A 22491-nucleotide genomic window follows, 5' to 3' on the forward strand; every position below is an offset into this window, starting at 1 on the left:
AGTGGAACCGCGGGGAAGAGCAGGGCAGCGGCGCAACCGTCCGCATCTCCTGTAGATGTGCTGCTAGATAAAAAGAGGACAAGTCAAGTTAACGACGTGGAATAGTTGATTTGATTAGATAAAAGGTTTCAGGCCAGACTTATTCAAAGACAAGCCAACTTGGAAGCAACTGTCTTCTTAGCACGGACAACTGTAATCGAGTGTTCACGATGACTGCCCAGGAGGAGTCCACCATTGAGGTCAAGGCCAACGGCAAAGGCGGTCCCCTTTATCCCGACTACTTGCGTGAGTTACCTTGTCAAGGAATGGACTATATGGGGAAAAGGAAATAGTTACTAATACGTTTTTCAGCACACTATGACCCGCTTGAGCAGGTAGAGCCTGTTGGCTCGTTCGAGCATGATGATCCAGGCTTTCGTGCCGATCCCAAGATGCCCAACTTGCTCCGGGAAGGTGTCGAAGCTATCGAGCTGTCTCCTCACTGCGGCACGGAACTGAGGAACATTCAGATCGTAAGACTCGGTTCTCATCTGAAGGCCAAAAGTCGCACACTAACAAGACGCGTACAGTCCGAGCTCTCAAACGCAGGCCTCGACGAGCTAGCACTCCTATGCGCCCAGAGGGGATGCCTGGTATTCCTCAATCAAGACTTCACCAACCTAGGCTTCGAGAAGCAAAAGGAGATAGCATCGTATTTTGGTCCGCTCCACAAGCATGGCTGGATGCCGCATCCCAAGAACGGGCCCGAAGAGTTTGTCATCGTGTACGACAGCAAAGACGACCTGCGCATCCGCAAGTCGTGGTCGCGCAAGAGTCCCGTGCAATTCCACGTGGATCAGTCGCCTGAGGTCCAGCCTCCCGGAGCGACCTTCTTCTGCATGCTTGAGTCTCCTCCCGGAGCGGGTGGTGATACAATCATCTCCAGCGTATGTGGCCAAAGAAGTTCTGCCAGGGTAAATACAACCTGTACTTGAGATACAAGTGAGCTGACACTCTCCCCGTTCCAGACTGTCCGTGCATTCGAGCGCCTATCCCCATCCTTCCGTAAACGCCTCGAAGGTCTGCAGGCCATCCACACGACCGCCAACCCCATCGCGCGCGAGATCCGCGACAACGGCGACGCCGCCGTTCTCCGCCGCCCCATTACAAAGTCCATCCACCCCGTGGTCACGGTGCACCCCGTCACCGGCCAGAAGAACCTCTTCGTCAACTCTTCATACACGCAGCGAATTGTCGGTTGGGACGACGAAGAGTCGGACTACCTGCTCAAGTTCCTCTTCGACCACATCAACCGCGGCCACGACTTCTGCTGCCGTGTGCGGTACGAGCCCGGCACGGTTGTCATCTGGGACCAGCGCGTGACGCAGCACTCGCAGACACTGGACTACCAGGCCGGAGCGAGGAGGCATGCATTCCGCCTGACACCCTTGGCTAATGTGCCGATCCCAAGCAAGGTGGAGGAAGACGATGGCGAGTGTCAAAAGGATGAGGGAAGGATGTTGTTGAACCTTTGTTAGATAATGAGTAAAATTGAGAGTTCTGTACGGTTCATCCAATAGAAATTGCCGCATTCCGTGATCATTATTCACCCTTCGCCAGCAAACGTGCCAACATGATCTCAACTCTCAACAACCCCAGGTTCGCCAACCCCTTTGCCCCTGCTGCCCCAGTGGCGCTGGCCCGGCTCGCGGTCCTCCATCTCCCGATCCAGACCCTCAACTCTTGGTCTTCACTAGCGAACCCCATGTCTCCCTCTATATGACTAGAAGCCGACGTGATGTGGAGCAGATGCACCATGAACGATCCACCGATGGCAAAGTTCTGCCGGCTCCAGCTGTGCCAAAAGCCATTCCACTGTGCAGCTGTCATGTTCTCCAGCATCTCGACGAATTCTTTGACGCACAAGATGGAGCCCCTGATCACCGCTTTGGCCGCGCTGAAGAGATCCTCGCCTGGAATACTTGAAGGTGACCGAGGATCTATGGCAGGCGACTTATCGAGCGGGCGGAGCAGTGCACGAAACAGAGTCATGTGAGTGATGATGTATGATAGATACACGGCGCCGATGCCGTTCATGATTCCGTCATCATGATCCTGCACCCCGCGACCAGCCACCGGTGAGCTGGGGGCGAATAGCTGCGACGCTGGCGGGAGTTGGTCGCGCCATTGTTTAAGTCTCGCTCGAGCTGAGCGGGCGAGGTCCAGAGAATGCTGAAGATCGTGCGCTGTCCTACCTATGGCACGCGTTGTGTAGTACGTCTGGTGGATGTCGGCCATGATCCTGGTCACCTGAACCAGCTCGCAGATGTGTACTTTGTTCTGGGTGGGTCGAGACAGTGTATCTTCAATGTCATCTGGTGTCAACTCCGAGACGTCGAAGTCATCGTCGTGAATATGACTGGGCATCCCTCTTGTCAAAGACACCTACTTCTCCATTGTCCACACAACCCACCAAAGCCGCCTTCTGAGCATCCTTTCCCACTGTGGTATAGACTCCCATGGGCTGGGGTCGCGATGGAGACCGATTGTCTGTGCGACGGATACGGCGCTCGATATAAGCGTCCAAGAGAAAGCCGTGTCAGACAAGTAAGGGTTCGTGGGCAGCCTCTGTTGTAGCAAGAGGCAGGCTTGTAACGTCGTGAGTGTTGGAGAGTGAAATTGTTGCGAAATATCGAGCCAACAAAGCCTGTACAGGCGCTGACTTGATGGTGGATGGAGCAGTAGAGCGTAAAGACTCTCATCGTGCATGACAAAGGGTAGCGCCGATGCGCAAAGGGCTGCCAGGAGACCCAGCGGCATATTGCAGAGCTCATCAGGATTTGATGGCAGCTGTTGAGATGCAATGATCGGAAAGCATGGCTCAATGAAGCGACTGAAGAGTTGGATGAGTCGCCATGCTGTATGGGGTTCGAAGATATCCCAAAGTTCGTTCCAAGCGTCTTCAATGACTGAGACTTCAACTCTGGGCTCTGTGTTGGCTAGGAGCTTTTGATCGGTGATCCCAAAGATGACAGGTATGTCCGGTTCAATTGTCGTTTTCAGACGACGGTAGCGGAGGCCGCTCAGACGTGGACGCGCTACCTCATCCCCGTCATATTGCTCGCGGCTCAAGAGATGAATATCAGCCGCCCCTGTAGGGCCAATGTAGAAGCTGAAAGCCCCGGAAAGGTTCTCAAGAGAATGGCATGGCCTTTGACCAGCCTCGTTAGTGGCAGGCACAGCTGTAGTGCTTCTGTGATACTCATTGAGGTGGTATGGATGCTGGCTTGATGGAGGTGAAGTGAGCGGAGAGCGCTGCCCCTGATGTGCAGGTTGGGAAGAAACGCCCGGGGTAGCGAGCAGCGGATCTATCCCAGGGAAGACAAAGTTCTGAAAGTCTTGGAATCCATCAACAAGGAATCCATCTTCTGCGTGTTCAAAGAAGCTCTGGATTGGTAAACTATGGTGAGACTCGTCCCACATACTATGTGTGTCGAACAATCAGCGCAGATTTCGAGAGTGGGCATGGTCTTTCTCACCCGGTCGCTCCTGTTGGATCCTCAGAAGCAAACGATAATCTCTTCCTCTTCCTCTCGCCTGGCCCCTGCACGAAGGTGCAGGGCAAGTCACGGGTGGAACAGCGGCGGCATGGTGGACCCTTTGGCATGTCACAAACGACCTTTCTCTTACGACAGCAGTCGCAGGGGCGAGACTTCCGGGACTTGTAGAAGCGGCCAGGAATCGGCCGCGGAGAGACAGCCACTTCCGTAGCCTCCACGCTGTTGAGCACAGTTGTTGGTGATGCGGCCATCTTAACAAAAGCGGGTAAGGATCGGAGGGGCGCGGCCAAGTGCCCTGAGATAATAGCAGCGAAGAGATGAAACGGACCAAGGTAGTACGGCGCAGGAGGAATCTGGGGAAATGCTCGTCTCGGTGAGTTCCGGGTTAGTGTTCGTGAGGGGAATGATCATGTTGATAACATTTAAGGGTTCACTGATACGTTATCGGCCTATCTTGAGGGCATGACCAATCGCGGGCAACTCTTTCAAAGCAAAAGCGCCGAATGGGGTTCAGTCCTCCAATCAACTGCGCCGATTTGAAGACACACGCCGGCCCGGGAACGGATTTCCGGCAAGCGGAGCTTAACCAACTACGGCGGCCTAGTGCCTACAAGTAGAGTGTCTGCTCTAAGCGTAGTAATTTCTGGAGGTATGGGTCTCCAAACATCTTATCCGCATCACTCTCGTCCATCAATGGCAGCGGGCGCCGGGAAACGGCGCTGTAGCCGAACTGCCTGTGCAGTAGCATCTTCATCCCGTGTATCTGGCAACAGTTCGTTATCATCGATCGTCACAGGAGACAAAAGAAAGAAGGATTCTTACACCCATTTTCAGCTGCACGCGATCTGCTAGTGAAACCAGATTCTGCATCTCCAATGCGTCTTTGGCCGTGTCGGGTGACTGGCACAGTTCCCATAGCTTCACACAGACTTTCTATTCTAAATGATTAGCATAGGGTCAATGGGAACAATTCACTTCACATACCGGAGCGACATTCGGCAGACCACTGATGGCACCACCTGCCCCGACTGCTACCGAAGGCAGCAGAAAGTCAATGAACCCGTCAATGGCCGTGAATTCGAGACCGGGGTGGCGCCGAGGATATGCAAGTCTGAACTCTGGGCTTCCAGTCTCTGCCAGGATCCTCGTCAACTTGCCAACATTGGCACAGGTAAGCTTGATGCCGCAGACGTTGGGTGACGCTTTGACGATGTCGACGACGAGATCGCTATCCATGTCGATGCCACCAGAGACTGCTGGGAAGTTGTAGATGATTCTGTACGAGTAGGAGTCAACTTCTGAGTTCTTGCGATGCCCAGCCGAACAAACAATTCTAGCGGTGGCAAGACTCACATGGGAAGTTCCGATGACTCGGCTATATCGACAAAGAAGTCCCTCAGACACTGGCGATTGGCCGCCAGAGCGCCGGCATAATATCCCGGAGGAATGACCATTCCATAGTCTGCACCGGCCTCAGCCGCATCGCGGGCGAGTTTGATGGACTCGCGCGTGCTTGCGGCGCCCACACCGGCGATGATGGGAACAGACGGGAGGCCGATGCTGTCAAGAGTCGCGCGAGCAGTCTTGATCAACAGGACTTTTTCTTCGTGGTCCTAGCGAGGCATTGTTAATACCCAGAAGAACCACTGAGTGGGAACGGAACGAACCAGATGAACAGCCTCACCGGCACTCCCTGAGATGACTGGCGTTGTCCCGGCCTGTGCGACAACTGATCACAGTCAGTCAGAAATCTGAATACGGTGGTACCAATGGCCAAAGCCGCACTGACATGTGAGATGGGATACAAACGCGTCCAAGTCTGGAGGCACTGTATCAGCATTGCTAGAAATAACACCCTCATGTACTGGCAGAGGCCTGACCTAGGTCCTCATTCTCGTGGAAGAAACACGGGAGTGGCGTGTAGATTCCTCGTGGAAGCGGGCGCATGGTCACTTTCGATTCGTGCTACCAACTCTAGACAGAATCGGTTGCTGCATTGCTTGCTACCCAAACTCTCGCTTGCCATGTTTATCTGGCACGAACAGTCGCCACAAGGCCTTTACAATCATCCCACACGCACGGCATGTGACGCTGGCCGACATTGCCCATCGAAATTGGCCGGCGTCACAACAAGCGGTCAGCCCCGCTTCCGTGCTATGGCAGCGGCCAAAGATAAGCCAAGATAGGTGCCCCATTCTTGTCGCCTCTTCTCGAATCTTGGCTATTGTGTATCACAGAGTTTGTATCTCTTACTCTGTCCCGCCTGCTACTACATAGACTCGGGTGGAATAGGCGCTGCCTGTCCGCCATGGATGCCCACTTTATCAGTCTTGTCGGAGAGAAGTGGTCATCTAAAAATGGAAATTGTAGGACAGCCCACCTTTCCACGCATATTGGGGGATGCCAATCAAACCTTGCGGTGAGAAAGAAACGACAAGTACTTCTCCTCAGTGTATGGGCTCTGAATGCCGAAGGACCCATGCAAACCGCCGCAGCTTGTGTCAGGGCTCAAGATCGCATCCTGCCCAACCCTTAATGAGTACGAGGGGCTCGAGGTTAATACAATGTATTACGCTTGTACGCGCTGGAAATACCTCAAGACTTTACGAAAGCTCAGGCATGCATTCCACTATCATTTAAATCGCGAAACGCCGAAGTATTAAACCAAGTCCAAGGGATATTTATTGCGTCGATACATGGGGTGCGCCGGTGTGGAGAGTTATCCTTACATCGAGTAGCTCTCTAAATGTCAAGGTGTGATATCGGAGTGTTCTTCTCAGGACTCTTCTGAAATCAAGTCGACAAGCATCTTTTTCGATCAAAACCAAACTTCTCATTTGACTTTTCACAAGATGACTACTCACAGCCCGAGCAGGACTTGGGGAGCTGAAATGTTGCAGCTGGTGAGAGAGTTGAGAGAGAATGCGGAAAAGCAGACACAGCACTTAGAGCGATTTGCACATTCCCTAGAGGCCGCCATTCGTGGTTATGATGATAACATTGGACGAACCCCCAGCGAAATCTTCATTATGGACTATGGGGATGATCATACCTTAGGTGGCGGCATAATTCACTACGTGATTCCAGAAGGTGAATGTCGAATTACACCGATGCAAAGAGCTGAGCATTATCCCTCCACGAAATACGCCAACACCACTCCCAAGATTGACTCTGTCCAAGTGCTACATTTGGACTGGCATTATTGTGAGTAAGGTATCTCGCATTTCATCTTAACCGTTGATAACATTAGTTCAGGGCGCGGTGTGCAGTTTATCAGGGAAGAATTTCCCTGGGTCGTGTCCCCTAGTCCGAATGTGGTCCTAAAATGGGCTGGTCGCGGTCGCCCGGATATGGTTCCTGTTTGGGAGCTCTTGAAGGAAGGCGATGGCCTCTGGTACCATATTGACGATGGGCAAAAGAAGTTTCCCATTCACGACGACTTGGAGCACGATTCGGGAGAGAGCCAACTCGTGCCATACGCTCTATCTCCGCCACCACATGGAGAGCGGATTTCTCGATTTGGTCTACACCATAAAATGGATGACATCATCATGTCTTTAGGAGAGCTCTATTCAGTCCCGCCAGACTCGAGAGTCACTCTGAGGTTTGAAAAGAACCAGTTACGACTTGCTGCCCAAGGCGGTCAACTGGATCTATACCTGTCGCAGATTCGAGGGCTTTTCGACGCGCTGGAAGCAGTAGGTGGATCCTTTCGCGTGACAGATTTGGACGACCTCATGAACTATTCCTCTTATGAGTCTACGGGAAGTGGTTCACCGACACGAGGACAGGTAGACTCACAAGGATTTCTCTCAAGCCCAGCGCTAGAGAAGGAGCATTGTGAATTAAACATCCTACCCATCTCCTACCCGGTACACAGGATCCTATCAGTTCAAGCTCCTCTCCGAAAAAGACCATGGCACCGCATCATTCATTGCCACGGCTTCGCCTCCGTCGGGGCCTTCAACATCATGCGCGATGGGAGAAATGATGCGGATCGGTCGAAGTTGTCAGATATATGGAAGATCTTGTTTCGAGATACGGATGACATTCTTGTGAGGGATTCCAGTCGCCTTCCGTGGCGCATCTTGTCCGAGACATTCAGTTTGCATATGCTATGCAGTCACGATCTAGATACCTTCGGAGCGGGTGCGAAACGGCGATTGAAACCGTTCCACATAACTTGGTATCGCGTCGTAGAGAATGCCGCACCCTCGACCTGGAGAACAGGGAGCTTATATCCTGCTGGCGACAAAATAGGACCAGAAACGAAAATACAGCAGGCAGCCTTTACGCTTGGTGTGTACCAGCAGCGACAAATGAGCAATATTATAATGCCTCCGGACGACGATGAGGACAGAGTGGCTGACTATCACTGGACATGCATCCTCTTGACCCCTCTCGACTTCGACAAACCGATCTTGACCGCGTCTTGTAATAGATGGACTCCAGAGGCCACACCTGAGGTTGTAGTCTTAGTTTTGATTGCTTATGCCTTGGAAATGGCAGCCGACTCGTGGCAGGAGATTGAATCCAGAATCAGGGAAATCATGGGTGTAGAGTACAATGCAGTTCTGGACCCAGACAAGCATGACTCTCTCCTATTTGATGACGCTTATTTCTCAAGGTCTCGGCTCTTGTTCTGGGCATCCGATATCTTGAACCTGTTCCTGCTCGACTTGAAACATTCTATTGAACAATGGCAATCCTGGTGGGAAGCTTGGGAGTCCACTCTGAGAAAGTCCCACTTTTCTTTTGGTCTTCAGATGGAAAAGCGCATGGAACAGGAAGAAGGTCTCAATACTGATTGTCTTCGAAAGCTTGACCCAGCTCGACTCAATGTGGAGGGACAGATTCGCCGATTAATGCGCCAGCACTATATCTTCAAAGAGTTGTTGGACGATACGGACAGACTAAGACAATCAGTAATCGCCCCTCCCCATATCTCGGGCGCAGTTTCAGGGTAGAATCGATTATTGACATCCCATACAGCTCTTCACAGCCAGTTCCGTCATCGAGAGCAGAGCAGCATCCGAACTCGGTCGAAACGTCAAGCTGCTCACCTATGTGAGCATCTTCTACCTGCCCCTTGGGGTGTGTGCAGGGATGTTCAGCATCAACGAGAGCTACAGCTTCAGCTCGTTCATTATTTCGTCCGCCCTGGTAGCCGCGGGAACGTACGTCCTGGTTGCCAATATCGAACGCATAGTTCGCGCATTCTGGAGAGGCTACCGGGCCTTTCAACAACCAATACTCGACGCGATGGCCAGGGATCCGCGTTGGGTTGACACGTCTAGAAGGTTTCGAAAGTTCCCCCCGGAGAGAGAAGATTTTCCCTCTTCAAAGTGGCTCGTTGTGTGGTATGCCATCGTTCGCGGATGGCGAGCTCTGGTGTCAAAATTGCCAAACAGGAATCGGTTACCACAATCGGTACTGCGAGAACACACGAATGCAATGGACTCTGGGGACAGGACAATAGGGGGTGGTGTTGTGTGATTGAGATGGTAGTGTAGTTATATCGCTTTCATGATGCTCAACGCTAGTTTTGAACTTGAGCTGAAGCTCGGAGAATAAATAACCAGTGATTCCATTTCTCAACTCCAAAGCAGCATATCGAGGAACCCAAACACCGCGAGTGCCCAGAGCGCAAGATCGATCCCAGCAGGCTTGCCCGACTTGAATCTGATGGGGAGCCCGAAGCTGTGGAAGAGAGAGCTCAGGCCGGCGCCAACGAGTCTCGTTCTCGGAAAGACGAGGAGGGTGCCGACGAACAGGTCGATAAAAGGCACGATCCTGGTCGATTCGTCATCCGGGGCGCGGTCGAGCTGGTAGCGGTAGAAGGACGGGGTGTAGCGGCCATGGGTGAGACGGCTGAAGGCTCCGTAGAACAAGATGCCCGTTGTGAGGGCAACGGCGGCTTGGCCGAGAGGCGACATCGTAGAAGGGTAGTGTGAGAGATTTGTATGCTTGAAGCGGGCGTGGTCGAGAATGTCGGGAACGACCCAGCGGAAAGGAAAACAGAACCAACTTCAGGTCATGGGGCTCATGAAAACATCACGGAAGATGAAACAACTTTCGTTGGAGCCGACTTTCCCATTTTCGGCCAGAAAGTAAGCACGATTCCTAGCCGAGATTTTGTTGGAATCCCACAGCTCCATCGTTGATTAGACGAGCAGCGCAGTTCTGATTGGTCAGATTCCAACATCTTGGGAGAGTGTCTCTGATGCGAAACATGCCGTGGACATCCATCTCGACCACTTTCCAGCAGTGCCGAGAGTTAATACTCCTTCAAAGGCTCGTATCTGTTTCGACCGGACTTAGTGAACGTCGCTTTCGTCACATGTTGACTTTGCCGTGGAGGACAATCTCTCCAGAGCAGATCGTTATCGTGACGTCATATTCAAGCTTCCAAAACCTGATATCGGTCCAGCATAGCACAATTCTTATGTAAACATCAACCGTCCAGGAATATGGCATCTGACACAATACCAATCATTTGGTCACCGACCAAAGTTCTTATTCATTCCCATTGCAGCGATGAATGCCAACGTTTCGGACCTGATCAAAGCAGCCATGGGTGACGATGCAAAAGGGAAAAACGTCCAGGTCATCTCGGACAACATGACGGGCAACAATTACAGGGACCCGGGCTTTCTGTCGGACGATTTCCCAAGGGGTCCACCAAAGCTGTATTTCACAGCCGAGAGCGAGGACTTTGACCAACTGACGCTGAGAGAATGGGCGGACGAGGGTTTCAACGTGGAGTACATCCCCATGGGCGATGACCTAAACGAGTACCAAGAGCGGCTGGAGAGGTTGAGCAGGCAGAAGCGCGGACCGTGTGAGACCTTTGGGATCGTAGGTGAGTCAGACTAGAGAAGCACTCGCCCTCTGTGCCACGGAATTGTCGCACTGACACGCCATCAAGCATACGGTGACGCGGCAGCATGCTGTCTCGAGCACTACCACATCATGGACAACAATCCAGAGTACAAGCTCGGTCTGCTCATCGCGTACTACCCTACATCTATCCCAGACCCCAAAGGCCGCTTCCCATCAAGCATCAAGACGCTTGTGCACCTGGCCGGTGAGGATGTCGGTGTGGTCAAGCAGAGCCAGATGATCGGCATTCAAGGCAAGCGAAGGGTGACACGACGCAGATTGGAGCGCGGCCTGGGGACAGGCGAGACGCTGAGGCTAGCATACCCCAGCTACACCTACAGTGCAGAGCCGGGTTTCGCCGAGCACGATCTTGACATCTACAAGCGAGTTCCCGCCGAACTGGCGTTCAGCAGGAGTCTAGCTGTAGCGAGGGATGCGTTCAAACAGCACGTCGACCTGGAGTTGGCGCTGGACACCAATGTCCAAGGTGAGGAGATACGAGTGACGCTCCGTGTGACGTCGTGACTGACGGCGGTGACAGGCAAATTCTTCACCCGAAATGTGCAAGACACGCTCTCCACCTACACAACCCACAAGGAACCGCACGTCACCTACGTGCCCACTTTGACGGGCGGCATCGGCGCCGCCGAGCTAGAGCGCTTCTACAGCGAATTCTTCATCTCCAGCAATCCGCCCTCCACAAAGCTCACTCTCCTTTCCCGCACCATCGGCGCCGACCGCGTCGTCGACGAGCTGCACGTGCGCTTCCGCCACACGCAGGAGATGCCCTGGATCCTCCCCGGAGTACCGCCGACCAACAAGCGTGTCGCGATCATCGTCATCAGTATCGTGACGCTGCGCGGCGGTAAGCTGTATCATGAGCACGTCTACTGGGACCAGGCGAGTGTGCTTGTCCAAGTCGGACTGCTCGACCCGAATCTGGTGCCAGACAAGGCGCGAAAGGAGCTCGGTGTGGAAAAACTGCCGGTTGTTGGGGGCGAGGCAGCAAAGAAGATCCTGATAGGACGGGACGGGCCTGATGAGGGAGAGGCTGACAATGCGCTGATTCCGGAGTGGGATGATGGGTATGACGAAGAGGCGGTCCTGTCTACAGGGGATGGAGATGGCAAGGAGAAATCGAACAAGGCAGAGGAAGGCCAGCCCGGGAAGGCCGAAGAAGCGGCCCGGAAGGAGAAGCAAAAGCCACCGGAAATGACAGTGAAGGAACCCAAACAACCCGGAGAGGGCTCTGAAAGCAAGACACAGGAGCTCTCTCATCGAGAGAAGGGAGATGAGAAGGCCTCGAAGTCAGATACGAGATCGTCGTCTTAGGTGAGATGATTCGGTTCGATATCAACTACAAGGGCTCGTGGTTTAATAGACTCGAACTGAAGAGCAAAATGTTGCAAACCCTTTCATTTAAGTACAAAACACATCAAGCCCCCAATTAATATCCCATGCCCCAATCCCTATCCCTGTGCCTCAACACTCCACCGATACCTTGAAGCCTCCAGGAACAAGTTTCTGGAAGACCTCCTCCGGGTCGTAAGTCTTGGCCACCCTCTTGAGAAACGCTGCATTCTCCTTGCCATAGCTACAGAAAGGTTTCTGCTGAGGGGTCGCAAAGTTGACGTAGACGAACGGATCTAGGGACCCGATCTTCAGAAGTGCGTCGTTACATCTGTCCACCCAAGTCTGGGCAGCCGCGTACATGGCTTCGTCGTGGGAGGCGTTTGTCCATCTGGGTGTAAGGAAAGCCACTTTTGAGACGATGCGTCAGTGAGTATGCGATTCGGCATGGTTCGGGACATCAGCACACTTACCAATCTGGTCATGGTCAACATTTTCAAGTCCTAGAACATTGCCGCCGCGCTTGCTGGTGTGGGTTGCAATCACCCTCGGCTGAGGGGCGTAGTTGACAATAAACTCCAGGTCCGTCATCTCCGTAGCTAAGGCTCTTTGCACCACGTCGCTCACAGCATGCACGGCCTTGATGGCCTCGAGGGTGTTGGCAAAGGTAACGGTTGCGCCGAGGACACTTTTCATGTCATTGTTAGCTCTGTAACGAAAGCAAAGAAGGGGATTCCCACTGCACTTACCGATACCCTGGAGGCTGCGTGGCGTCGGCCTCCGCGACAAAGCTGCTCAAGCTCCGCTTACTCATCGTGTTAAGTACATGAGGCTGCAGGGAGGTGAATCCTTGAAGCACAGGCGGGTTTTCCACCCCGCTTGCCATCGCCAAGTCAATCAGCGCGGTGCCGTTGCTGGGGTACGAGAAGATGATCTGGATGCCAGCGTGCACGTCCTGATTGTTCCGCCCGGTGAAGTTCACAGCGGCCTCGAGGACCTTGGACGTCGCATCTGCGGACACCGGCACGACGATCTGGCCCGCCCACATGTCTCGGAAGTTGAACGTCGCGACATCCACCTTGGTGACGACCCCAAAGTTGGAGCCGCCGCCCTTGAGGGCTTTGTACAAGTCCGGGTTGGAGTCGGCACTGGCTGTGACGATCTGGCCGGAGGCGAGGACGACCTCGTAGCTGAGAATGTTGTCAACGACCCACCCCTGGCTGGGCTGGAAGAAGGACTGCCCGCCACCAATGGAGAGGCCGCCGACGCCAGTGCCGCCGCAGAAGCCGCCCGTGAAGGCGAGTCCGTCCTTGACAAGATTTGCGTACGCGTGGCTCCACGTGCCGCCGGCCCCGAGAGTGACGTACGACTTATCCGCAGAGAGCGTTGTCTCGTCAAGGTGGGCGAGGTCCATCACCACGCCGCCCTGGATGTTGTTGGCACCGGGGATGGGCATGTGCCCGCCGGCCTTGATGGCGAACTTGCAGGCACCTCCCTCCAGGCCAGAGTCGGTCAACAGCTGCAGGCCGGCAGCGACCTGTTCTGCTGACGCTGGGAGGAAGATGCAGCTGGGCGCCAGGATCGCGGTGTCAGACCACCGGCCATTGAGCGATGCATACGTCCCCGCGGTATCATTCGGGCGGACGATAGAGTCTGGCAGTGCTTGCCTCAACCTGTCGCACTAAGAGGAGGAGTGACTTAGCGACATAGTTAGCTCCAAGGCATGACAGGTCGACTTACACATGACTGTGCAGCCGCGAGGCCAGACAGAGCTACCAACAGCGCAGCGGCTCGTGCAGACTTTGAAGGACTCATTCTGGCCTACAATCGAGGTGCTTCCTGTTCTTTCGAAAAAAGAGAAGAAGTGTGGAAAACGATCAGGTCCAACTGAAAAGTCTCTGGGGAATGAGTCCGGAAGGCCACACTCTATATACACTTTGGCGCTTTCGAGATGGTGGGGAGCACTACGGGAGTCGACAGCTCTTTGAAACATGCGCGGCCCCTAACGAGCGCGTTTTTCTTCTTCCCGTTCTAGATGGGGTCTACATGTAGGCATGCATCTGGCAGGGCAGATTGCGGATAGTTGCCGCTTCGCCCCCAGGGAATAGAGTGAGGGCAGTTGGTGTTGGGGGCACGGCACATTAGGGTCAGGCCACACCCCGGCGAGGATCATGGGTTTGTCCGCCGCCATACGCCCGCAATGGCACTCTCGTACCGGGGCAGGCCAGGGATATGTCCAGGGAATCCTACATTTGCACATTAGAATGTGACCGTGCTGGAGAGGACTGGCACGACCGGATGCGGCACAGGTGGCGGGTTTACCCGGTAAATCCGTGGACCAACAGACTATTGGAGCCAGGGTGGTGATAGCAACGGTATTCCTTGTCTTAGCAGCCTGGGGTATTACTCTAAATAGTCGCGAGTGGTGCGGCTACGTGTACGAGGAGGATCGATGCCTTTTCTTTCCCCCCAACGGCACAATGCTACTCGTAGATCTTCTGCCGGCATCTTGCTCGGAAACAGTGCGGCCCAGCAGATGCAGGATCATTTAAGGTGTGGCGCAGACCGGGAACGAGGATGATAATTCACGTGGCACGAAGATGTACCCAAGCGCAGCTGGGTGGCTTGGGAAATTGACGGATGGAACATCCGCCTGAGGCACACTGGCAGAAGAGAAACTCTAACACCAGGGTGGTCGTTGTACTTTATAAGCCCTATACCGCTGACAGAAATCATCCATGCTATGCTTGACTGGGATGTGTGCTGCTGGCTACCCACGACGGTTTCTCCTCAATGTGACCTTCCCTTCGCTCGGGATGCGAGTCCCTAGATACCCGATAGATCTCGGCGAGATCGGAAACCTCGGGACCGGGTCCCGAATCTATGTGGGAGCGTAATCACTAAGCTTTCTCAGGTACAGAGTCGTGCAGTGCCATGCCGTATCTATCTTTTCACGATTCAGCCCCCGCCCTTGTTCCGGCCCAGTCCTCCATGCTCCCCGCCCGCAGAAACTCCATCCACCCCGCATCGTCCCCCATGACGACGTCGGCCGCCTCAAGCGGCGGCACGTTGGGCCACATCATGCTGAACACGTTGTTGACCTGCGTCTGCGGGCTCTCCCCGACGGGCTGCACTGCCGCCGGCCATCCGTCGTTGAGGCCGTCGCCCGAGTCCTCCGTGACGCCAGGCGTTGCCGCCGCCGTCTCCTCCTGGCGGAGCTGTCCGGCGGCATCGCTTGCCGCAGGGTGAGCGGCAGCATCGAGCTGCTGCGGGCGCGGGATGTCAAGATACCTGCCGCAGAGATCGTAGACGATTTGGTAGGACAGTGCCGAGCTCGCGTTTACAGGGGCAATGGCGCTGATCGTGTGCAGCGTGCTGGTGAGCTGCGCTCGCCAGTCGGGAGCGGCTTCGGCGGACGGGTCGTTCCGGAGGCAGATGCAGGGGATCAGTGCAGCCTGGAAAAGGAAGTATCTTAACACCGTAGGATTCAGTCGCGAAGCTTCAGACCTTACAAGTAAAGCCGATACTTACAAAGCATACCACGCTGTGAGCCGATTGTGCTCGTGCCGACCCCAGAACTCGGAGATGCCCTCGATCGTCGACTTGGCGTCGGCGAGACACCGGTTGTACGCCTCAGTGCTCGCCTCATCCGAGTCCGCGCGCCGCCTTAGGGCCCGCCGGATGACAAAGGGGCGGTACATGATGATGCGCAAGTTGCGCAGCCGCCAGGACATGACGGCGTGTGCGTGGGCGTACTTTTCGGGCACGCTGGTGCTCTCAGAGAAGTAGGCTGGCAGACCAGCCTGCCAGGTCTGGATGCACTCTTTGTCCAGGCGGAGAAGTTCCTCAGCTGAGGGTAAGGGTTTGGAGATGACTCTCTCGTAGCACTGGTGCGTTGCGATGTGGAACCGGGCTTGGGTAGCAACGGCGGTGTAGGGCGTGATTTGGTTGCTCTCTAGAGGGTATGATGTCGAGGCAGCCGTCAATTCCTTTGAGACAATGTCAGTCAGCAATTTGGTATGGTATTCGATGCGTGACATACCCTGTCATTCACATTGAGAGGGAAAGACACCTCCACGCCTCGATACGGCCACACATCTGGCCGACTGAACGTAATCGTCGCCCCAACATCAAACACGCACAACGACCACCACACACGCCGGCGGATCTCCATGTTGAGCGGAGAGATATTCCAACCCTGGAACTCCTTGTGTAGACCCAAGCCCATGGCCATCCGCACAGCCAACCCGAGGTAGTTGTATCCGGAATTCGGCTTGTCCCGCTTCTGCTGGTAATTGGATGCCAGCGTCAGAGCCTGTACGAGTGTGATGTTTCCCATTTCCAGAAAGTCAAAGCCCAGCACCGAGCGCGCCTGCGCAAAGAGTGCCATGTCGAGCGTGTCGGCGGACGAGGTAGCCGAGGTCCACACACCAATGGCGGCGACGACATAAGCCAGCACGGTCCAGCAGGCGCCGCCTGGCCGCGGGATGACCTCGCTATACTGCGCGCGGAAGGTCGGCTCGTGGATGATGGGGTAGCTGACGTGATAGAGCCGGAAGTAGGCGTCAATCATGGACTCGGCGATGTGTCGGTTCGGGTTGGGCTGAGGAGTCAAGCGCGTGAAGGCCGACGACGACCACGGGGCGGAGGTCGGGTACTGTGCCGAGCGGGAAGGAGCTCGGCGCCGAGAGGCCCTGGGTTCGAGGATGCGCAGGAGGGCGGCGCCGGAGGCGATGCCCAGGTACCCTGCTTCTTTCTCGTTGACCGTCAAGGAAGCCATGCCGTCTGACACGTGGCTGTCTTCACCGGGAATGTCGCCGACGGCGGTACCATCTGGGGAGAGGCCTGTTGGGTGGACGGCCTCAAGCTCGCACCACTCAAAGTCGTCATCGTGCGGCGCTCTCTCGAGCAAACGCTGGTTCTCGGCTTCGGCGGGGCGCGGGACGGAGCAGCTGGATTCCGCCGACTTGGCCGGCATAGAAGGATCAGCGGGGCTCACGGCCGGAGCACTATCCGTAGGATCGGGGCAGGTGGTCTTTGTTGTCACGTCGGCCCCGTTCGGTTGTGAGGGCGCTTGTGAGAAGTCAAGAGGTTGTTGGTCCGACTGCTCTTGCAACACTGATGTGTGCTTCGCGTTGCCTGACTCCCACCTGCGTAGATGCTGTGGGACCAATGTCCGCATGCGTCTCAACTGAGCTTCAGCCCGTTCCAGACGAGTCTCGACCTCGGTCAAGTGCCTAGGACATAAGATCAACAGTCAGCTTGTGACATTACCAGGCAGCGGACGGAGAGATCCGGCACCTACTTGCGCGTCAAAGGTGTCCGGGCGTGCTTTTCATAAAGACAATGACGTCGGTACTTGACGCATAGGTCACATGTTGGCAGCGCCCGATTGCAGCGGGCTTTTCTCCTGCGACACTCCTTGCATGCCTGGTCGGACGAGCCGATCGATGAGTGCATCTCGTCAAGGAACGGGTCGAAGCTATCCATTGATTCTACATCAAACCCGTGGGGAACATGGATTTCAGAATGCATAGCGGGATCTGAATCCATGTCGAGCTGTTGGGGTGTGTAGCGAAGTCAAATCGAGGTTGACTGTCGCCCTTGATGGCATGGTGATCGCCACCACTAGTGCGCTTCGTGATCTGTGGAGGTGCGGAGGAGGCTCTCTCGCCCCAGCCAATCATGTCATGGTCCACGCCCTACTCAAGGGCATGCCGGAGCTTATGCGGTAATTACAGGCAGGTTTAGTGAAGCAGCGCGACGAGACAGCCAGTAGAGATGCTGTACCATAGAGAGAGCTTCTCTTCAAGAGGTGCGTTTGGAGTCTTGGCTATTTTGGATACATATAACTACGTAAAGGCCAATACTCTAAAGAGAACCTTCAAACCTCTTCATGGTGGCTGATCGCATGACCACCAGTCTCGTGAGAGATCTCCTGCCCCTTGCCCCGAACAATGGCCTCGTTCATCACATCCTCCCCATCGAAAATCTTGGCAATCTCCTCGAGGCTGTATCCTTTGGTCTCTGGGAAGAGAAACCAGGTAATGACCAAGAAGATGAGCAGGAAAATACAGAACACAATATAGAATTTCCACGCAATATTATCCATGCCGATTGGGTTGGTGAAGGCGGCAATGATGAGGGATCCGTAGATAGCAAACAGCTCCACTGCTATGCCCTTCGAGCGTAGAGAGTACGGGAAGATCTCCGTCGGGTAGCCGAACAGGAGAGGTGTCCAGGCAATATCGTAATGAAAGTAGTAAATAAAGAGGCAGACAACTACAACAATGCCGGCCGACTTGTTGCCCGTGTTGGCATTGACGGCAGAGCAGGCCGTCCAGACGATGTATGAGACCAGCATGCCCACTCCCGACCACAGGAAGAGAGTCCGCCGGCCGAGGCGGTCTACCAGAAATGCGGCACTCAAAGCGGCACCGAAGTTGAAGATTTGGAGGAGGCCGTTGATCAAGGTCTGGTCAAAGGTGTCGGTAATGCCGATGCTGTCCAAGACAAGCGTGAGGTAGTATGACACGATGCCGATGCCGTTCCACTGGGCAAATGCACCAGTACACACCGCGATCAGGGTCCGCTTGCGGTTTCCCGGTGTGCTGACGAGAGCTGACCAGCCGGTACTCTCAGCCAACTTCTCATTCTGAATGCTCTGCACGATCTCGGCCAGCTCCCTGCTAACGAGTGGGCTGTTCTCGGTATCTGGGTCGTGATATCGGTTGAGTGTATCAGATGCCTCGCGCAAGCGGTCTTGAGCCACTAGCCATCGAGGTGATTCGGGCAGCCAGTAAAAGAATATCAGTTGTACTAGCGGGAAGCCAGCCTGCAGAGCTGAGGGGATCCTCCACGAGATGTCGCTGTTGTGAGCCTGCGTGCCGAAAGTCGTCCACGATGCCAAAATGGCTCCAAGGTAGTAAAGTGTCCAGAAGGCAGAGGTGTACTTGCCCCGGTGTGTTGGGTATGCGAGCTCGGCTATCAGCATGGGACTCGGCTGGACCACAAACATGCCTCCAAAACCGACGATGGCACGAGAAACAACGAACATGGGATAGTTGACGGACGCGGCCTGGATGGCGGAGGCGATGCAGATGAGAATGATGCCGGTAAGTAGGATCGGCTTTCGGCCGAACTTGTCGGAGAGGTTTCCGACGAAGGGTAGCGCCAAGACGGAGCCTATTGACTGTGCGGCATTGACAAGGCCGAGGACCGCGCCGGCAGGATTTCCGAAGTAGTCTCGCCATTGGTGTAAAGATTGCAGCCCGTTCATCAAGGAACCTGGATGTAAAGGTTGGAAGATTAGCATGATCCAAGAATGGCCCGACCAAGAAGTACATACCATCGTATCCTGAAACGGAACTGGACAACAGGGGAATGAGGAGGAGCAGGTTCAAGCGCATGAGATGAGGCTGCTGAAACCAGTACTTCTCCGTCTGAGGCAAGACCTCAGCGAGGGTCTCGCCAACAATCTTTGCATCCTTCTGCCTTTGTGGCGACATGACTTGGTGAGGACGAAGACACCAAAGATCCCAGGAACGGCTCAAGCCAACGAAGTAGGAGTGATGTGTGCCAAATGCTTGATAGCGGAACACAAGAATCGGAAGTAGGTGTGAGGATCCAGCCTCTGCAAATATTTATATACAGCTGATCCGAGCAGCTTTCAGGGAGTGCATGCAGGAAGCGCAAGACGAGCATCCCCCGGACTTGATCCCCCAGTCTTTGGGGTATTTGTGTGTGGGGAGCGTCGGTTTTGTCCGGGGCAGGCTTCAGGTGCATTTTCTTCATCATATGCGCGCTAGTTGGCACTACCAAGCGGAGGCCTGAAAACGGCTCAGGGCGACTGTCAACCTCAAACCTGATTCGCAGATCCTTGCAAGTTTAGCGGGCTCACTGTTGACGTGGGCCTCTTGGGTGGTCTCCATCGCCGATGTCGTGTGCTTGATCGTCTCAAGACTCATAGTCCGTTGTTTCGGGATGGAGTTGCCATTGAAGAAGATAGTGATGTAACTGCTAATGACTGCTCTCAGCCGAGTAGATACTTTCCTTTCCTGTCTGGATGTTGATGAACTTTGGCGAAATGGTCGTGAAGTGCCAGCAAGACCATTGTTGTTTATGGTCAATTAAACTTTGGCAAGATGTATTTTATTGCATGAGGAAGAGCAGTACGCAGGTAGTTGACTTCAGTGATTGATTAAGAGTCTAAGTCTGTGGCTAAGCTGCGTATGAGAGAGGAGTCTTAGGTAGGCTCTGTAGAGCGGATAAACGTCGGAGCGAACGCTAACGCTATGTTCAACATATTTCTGGGTTCAGACCACACATCCAGCAGCAGATGTCTTTGCAGGCTATCAGTCCCAAGACTATGCCGTGCTCTTGGCCTCTCACCAGTCTCATGGTCTGAGTAAGCACGATGTGTACGCCCGAAAAGAAATTGCTTTTCAGTTGTAGTGTTTCGTGATAGTCTATCGATACATCAACTCTACCTAGCGGTATAACCCCCGTCAACAATAAAGTCGGCACCCGTCGTGTATGAGCTAGCATCACTAGCCAAGTATAGATAAATGCCCTTCAGCTCCCTCGGGTCCGCGTCCCGCATCATGGGCGTCAAGCCGAACCATTGCTCCTTGACCTCGAAGGCACAGTCTCCGGAGATGGCAGTGTCAACGTACCCGGGGCTCACGGAATTGATCCTGCCTCCCCATTTTGCCCACTCGACCGCCAAGCTCTTGGCCAGGTGGATGCAGCCCGCCTTGCACGCGTTGTAACAGCTCTGTTCCTGCGGCACGTTGGCCGCGTGACCGCTCATGCTTGCCGTAATAATAGCAACGCCGCGTTTCTGCTCGCGGAAGACGAGGCCTGCGGCTCGTACACAGTGGTACACACCATCAAAGTCGGTGGCGCGGACGTTGTTCCAGGCATCAATGGGATCGTCGAGGCCGCCGGCCTTGGTGGGGATGCCGGCGTTGGCGATCATGACGTCCAGGCGGCCGAAGTTCTGGACAACCTGAGCGACGGCTGCCTCGACCTCGGCGTAGCTGCGGACGTCAACCTTGTAGGTCCGGACCTTGACGCCAAAGTCGGCGGCAAGCTTGCTTGAGAGCTTGGCTGCATTGGGTGATGTGTGATACCACAAGGCGAGCTAGGAATCGGGTCAGTTCGAGTCCCGGGCTTTGAATTGGAGTTGTTACGTGCGTTGGCGCCGGCTTCGGCAAGGCCTCGTGAGACTTCATAACCGATTCCGCCGCAGCCACCGGTGACAATAACAGTTCGGCCATCCAGCCTTAGAGAATCGAAGACACTGTCTTTGATGGGCGGGTTGGGCCTGCGGATAGACTGTTGAGGTACAGTCATGATGAAGTCTCTGTTTGTTGTATGTGGATGATGGAGTAATGCTTTGTACGGAAGAGCTTGCGTTGGAGATCGTAAGTGAATGCAAGGGGATGGCGTTCTGGATGTGAACGCTCAAATAGAATCCCTTATACACATGGATTGACGAATCGACATACACGCGGCAGTAGTGCCTTCACCCTGGATGCACTGCTAGCACCTGCTTCAGACACGCGGGAGCCTGTCACCCCGCGAACTGGGCATCGGGGGTCCTTTACGCACTTGAGGATTAACCGGCCTTGGGGTTTTAGAGACCGGCCTGATCTCCAAAGCTATCAGATCTACAGGAACGGTCATACCTAACACATCACGGCTAACATCAGTTACTGTTCCCATGTGTGCACAAATTGAGCTCCGTACCTCGGCTCCTCGCTACATGGTCTACGTAAAAGCGACTCCTATAACACTACAGGGTTATCAATGTGAGTTGTATGTTTTTTTTTTGAAACCACCCATGAAGAAAAATCGAGCTTTGCTTATACATGTCTATTAAGATACTGTTGTAAAAAAGCTCAACCCTCACTGACCATTCTCCTCCTCTACGCTCTCTATCAATAGATCATATCGCCCGTGACTGTGCTCCATCACATACTCCCCATTGACCATATCGTTGTCCTCCGCACGCTTCAGTGCCTTGTCCATGGTGACCTCAATCCCGGCCTTCAAATGCCGCGCGGCAACACGGTCCCTTGCCAGTGTAGGGTCCACCTTCACCAACCACCGATCGTCCACGATCCCGGCGATCTCATCCCACGGCCCTTTATCGCTAAGCAAGTAGTTGCCCTCGAGTATGCACACCTCAACATCAGGTCCCACAGTCAGCCCATCTGTGACGGGGTCCTTGAGTGCGTGATCGAACGTCGGGGCCGTGACGGCCTGGTGCCCCGCCCCGGCACGGAGCCTGCGCACTAACTCGGCCGCTGCAGCGCCGTCAAAGGTCCAGGGTGCCCCTCTCCGTGACAACGCCTCCGCAGAGTTGGGCAAGGCCCGCAGCGCCGCCAGCGGGAGGTGGAAGCCGTCTGCGGAGATGGCGACGATGTTGGGGCCGCTGGGGCCCATGGCGGCGACCTGATCGGCGACGTGTTTGGCGATGGTCGTCTTGCCGGATCCTGGCGCCCCGGCTAGTGCGATGAGGAGGCGCTTTTGGCCCTGGGACTGCGCTTCGGCCCACTTGCTCTTCACGCGGCGGGCTAGATCTTGATATGTGGCGTCCATGTCGGCCTGAGTGATTTTGACTATGCTTGATCACAACTATGCGGCATCGTGCTTGCTTTCATGTCGCTGCATATATCTCCGGAGTCGAGCTGATTCTGTTGGAGATGTGGGG

The 22491-nt window shown here is 54.7% G+C and overlaps 5 protein-coding genes across 5 annotated transcripts; 1 reads left to right on the forward strand and 4 right to left on the reverse strand.

The window, feature by feature from the left end:
- Positions 1-209: 209 nt before the first annotated feature.
- On the forward strand, positions 210-1517 carry E0L32_002548 (uncharacterized protein; the record flags this gene model as incomplete). Its single annotated transcript, XM_031136749.1, has 4 exons — positions 210-285; positions 352-512; positions 570-926; positions 1008-1517. 4 exons carry the CDS (start codon positions 210-212, stop codon positions 1515-1517), a joined length of 1104 nt encoding a protein of 367 aa, XP_031000402.1.
- Positions 1518-1581: 64 nt separating this feature from the next.
- E0L32_002549 (uncharacterized protein) lies at positions 1582-5486 on the reverse strand (the record flags this gene model as incomplete). The annotated part of the gene is made up of 10 exons (XM_031136750.1): positions 1582-2398; positions 2453-3463; positions 3519-3758; positions 4151-4302; positions 4362-4472; positions 4524-4815; positions 4893-5152; positions 5207-5268; positions 5329-5358; positions 5405-5486. 10 exons carry the CDS (start codon positions 5484-5486, stop codon positions 1582-1584), a joined length of 3057 nt encoding a protein of 1018 aa, XP_031000403.1.
- A 6417-nt stretch (positions 5487-11903) lies between these two features.
- Positions 11904-13586, reverse strand: E0L32_002550 (uncharacterized protein; the record flags this gene model as incomplete). The annotated part of the gene is made up of 4 exons (XM_031136752.1): positions 11904-12181; positions 12245-12459; positions 12521-13452; positions 13512-13586. The coding sequence occupies 4 exons, from the start codon at positions 13584-13586 to the stop codon at positions 11904-11906; spliced, it is 1500 nt and encodes a 499-aa protein (XP_031000404.1).
- A 1136-nt stretch (positions 13587-14722) lies between these two features.
- Positions 14723-21128, reverse strand: E0L32_002551 (uncharacterized protein; the record flags this gene model as incomplete). The annotated part of the gene is made up of 9 exons (XM_031136753.1): positions 14723-15242; positions 15303-15760; positions 15814-17008; positions 17077-17330; positions 17662-19058; positions 19120-19404; positions 19672-19790; positions 20261-20882; positions 20966-21128. The coding sequence occupies 9 exons, from the start codon at positions 21126-21128 to the stop codon at positions 14723-14725; spliced, it is 5013 nt and encodes a 1670-aa protein (XP_031000405.1).
- Positions 21129-21683: 555 nt separating this feature from the next.
- On the reverse strand, positions 21684-22379 carry E0L32_002552 (uncharacterized protein; the record flags this gene model as incomplete). Its single annotated transcript, XM_031136754.1, has 1 exon — positions 21684-22379. One exon carries the CDS (start codon positions 22377-22379, stop codon positions 21684-21686), a length of 696 nt encoding a protein of 231 aa, XP_031000406.1.
- Positions 22380-22491: the final 112 nt, after the last annotated feature.

The sequence above is a fragment of the Thyridium curvatum genome (genome assembly GCF_004353045.1).
Source record: "Thyridium curvatum strain D216 chromosome Unknown NODE_10_length_634906_cov_78.760910, whole genome shotgun sequence".
Classification (NCBI taxonomy): domain Eukaryota; kingdom Fungi; phylum Ascomycota; class Sordariomycetes; order Thyridiales; family Thyridiaceae; genus Thyridium; species Thyridium curvatum.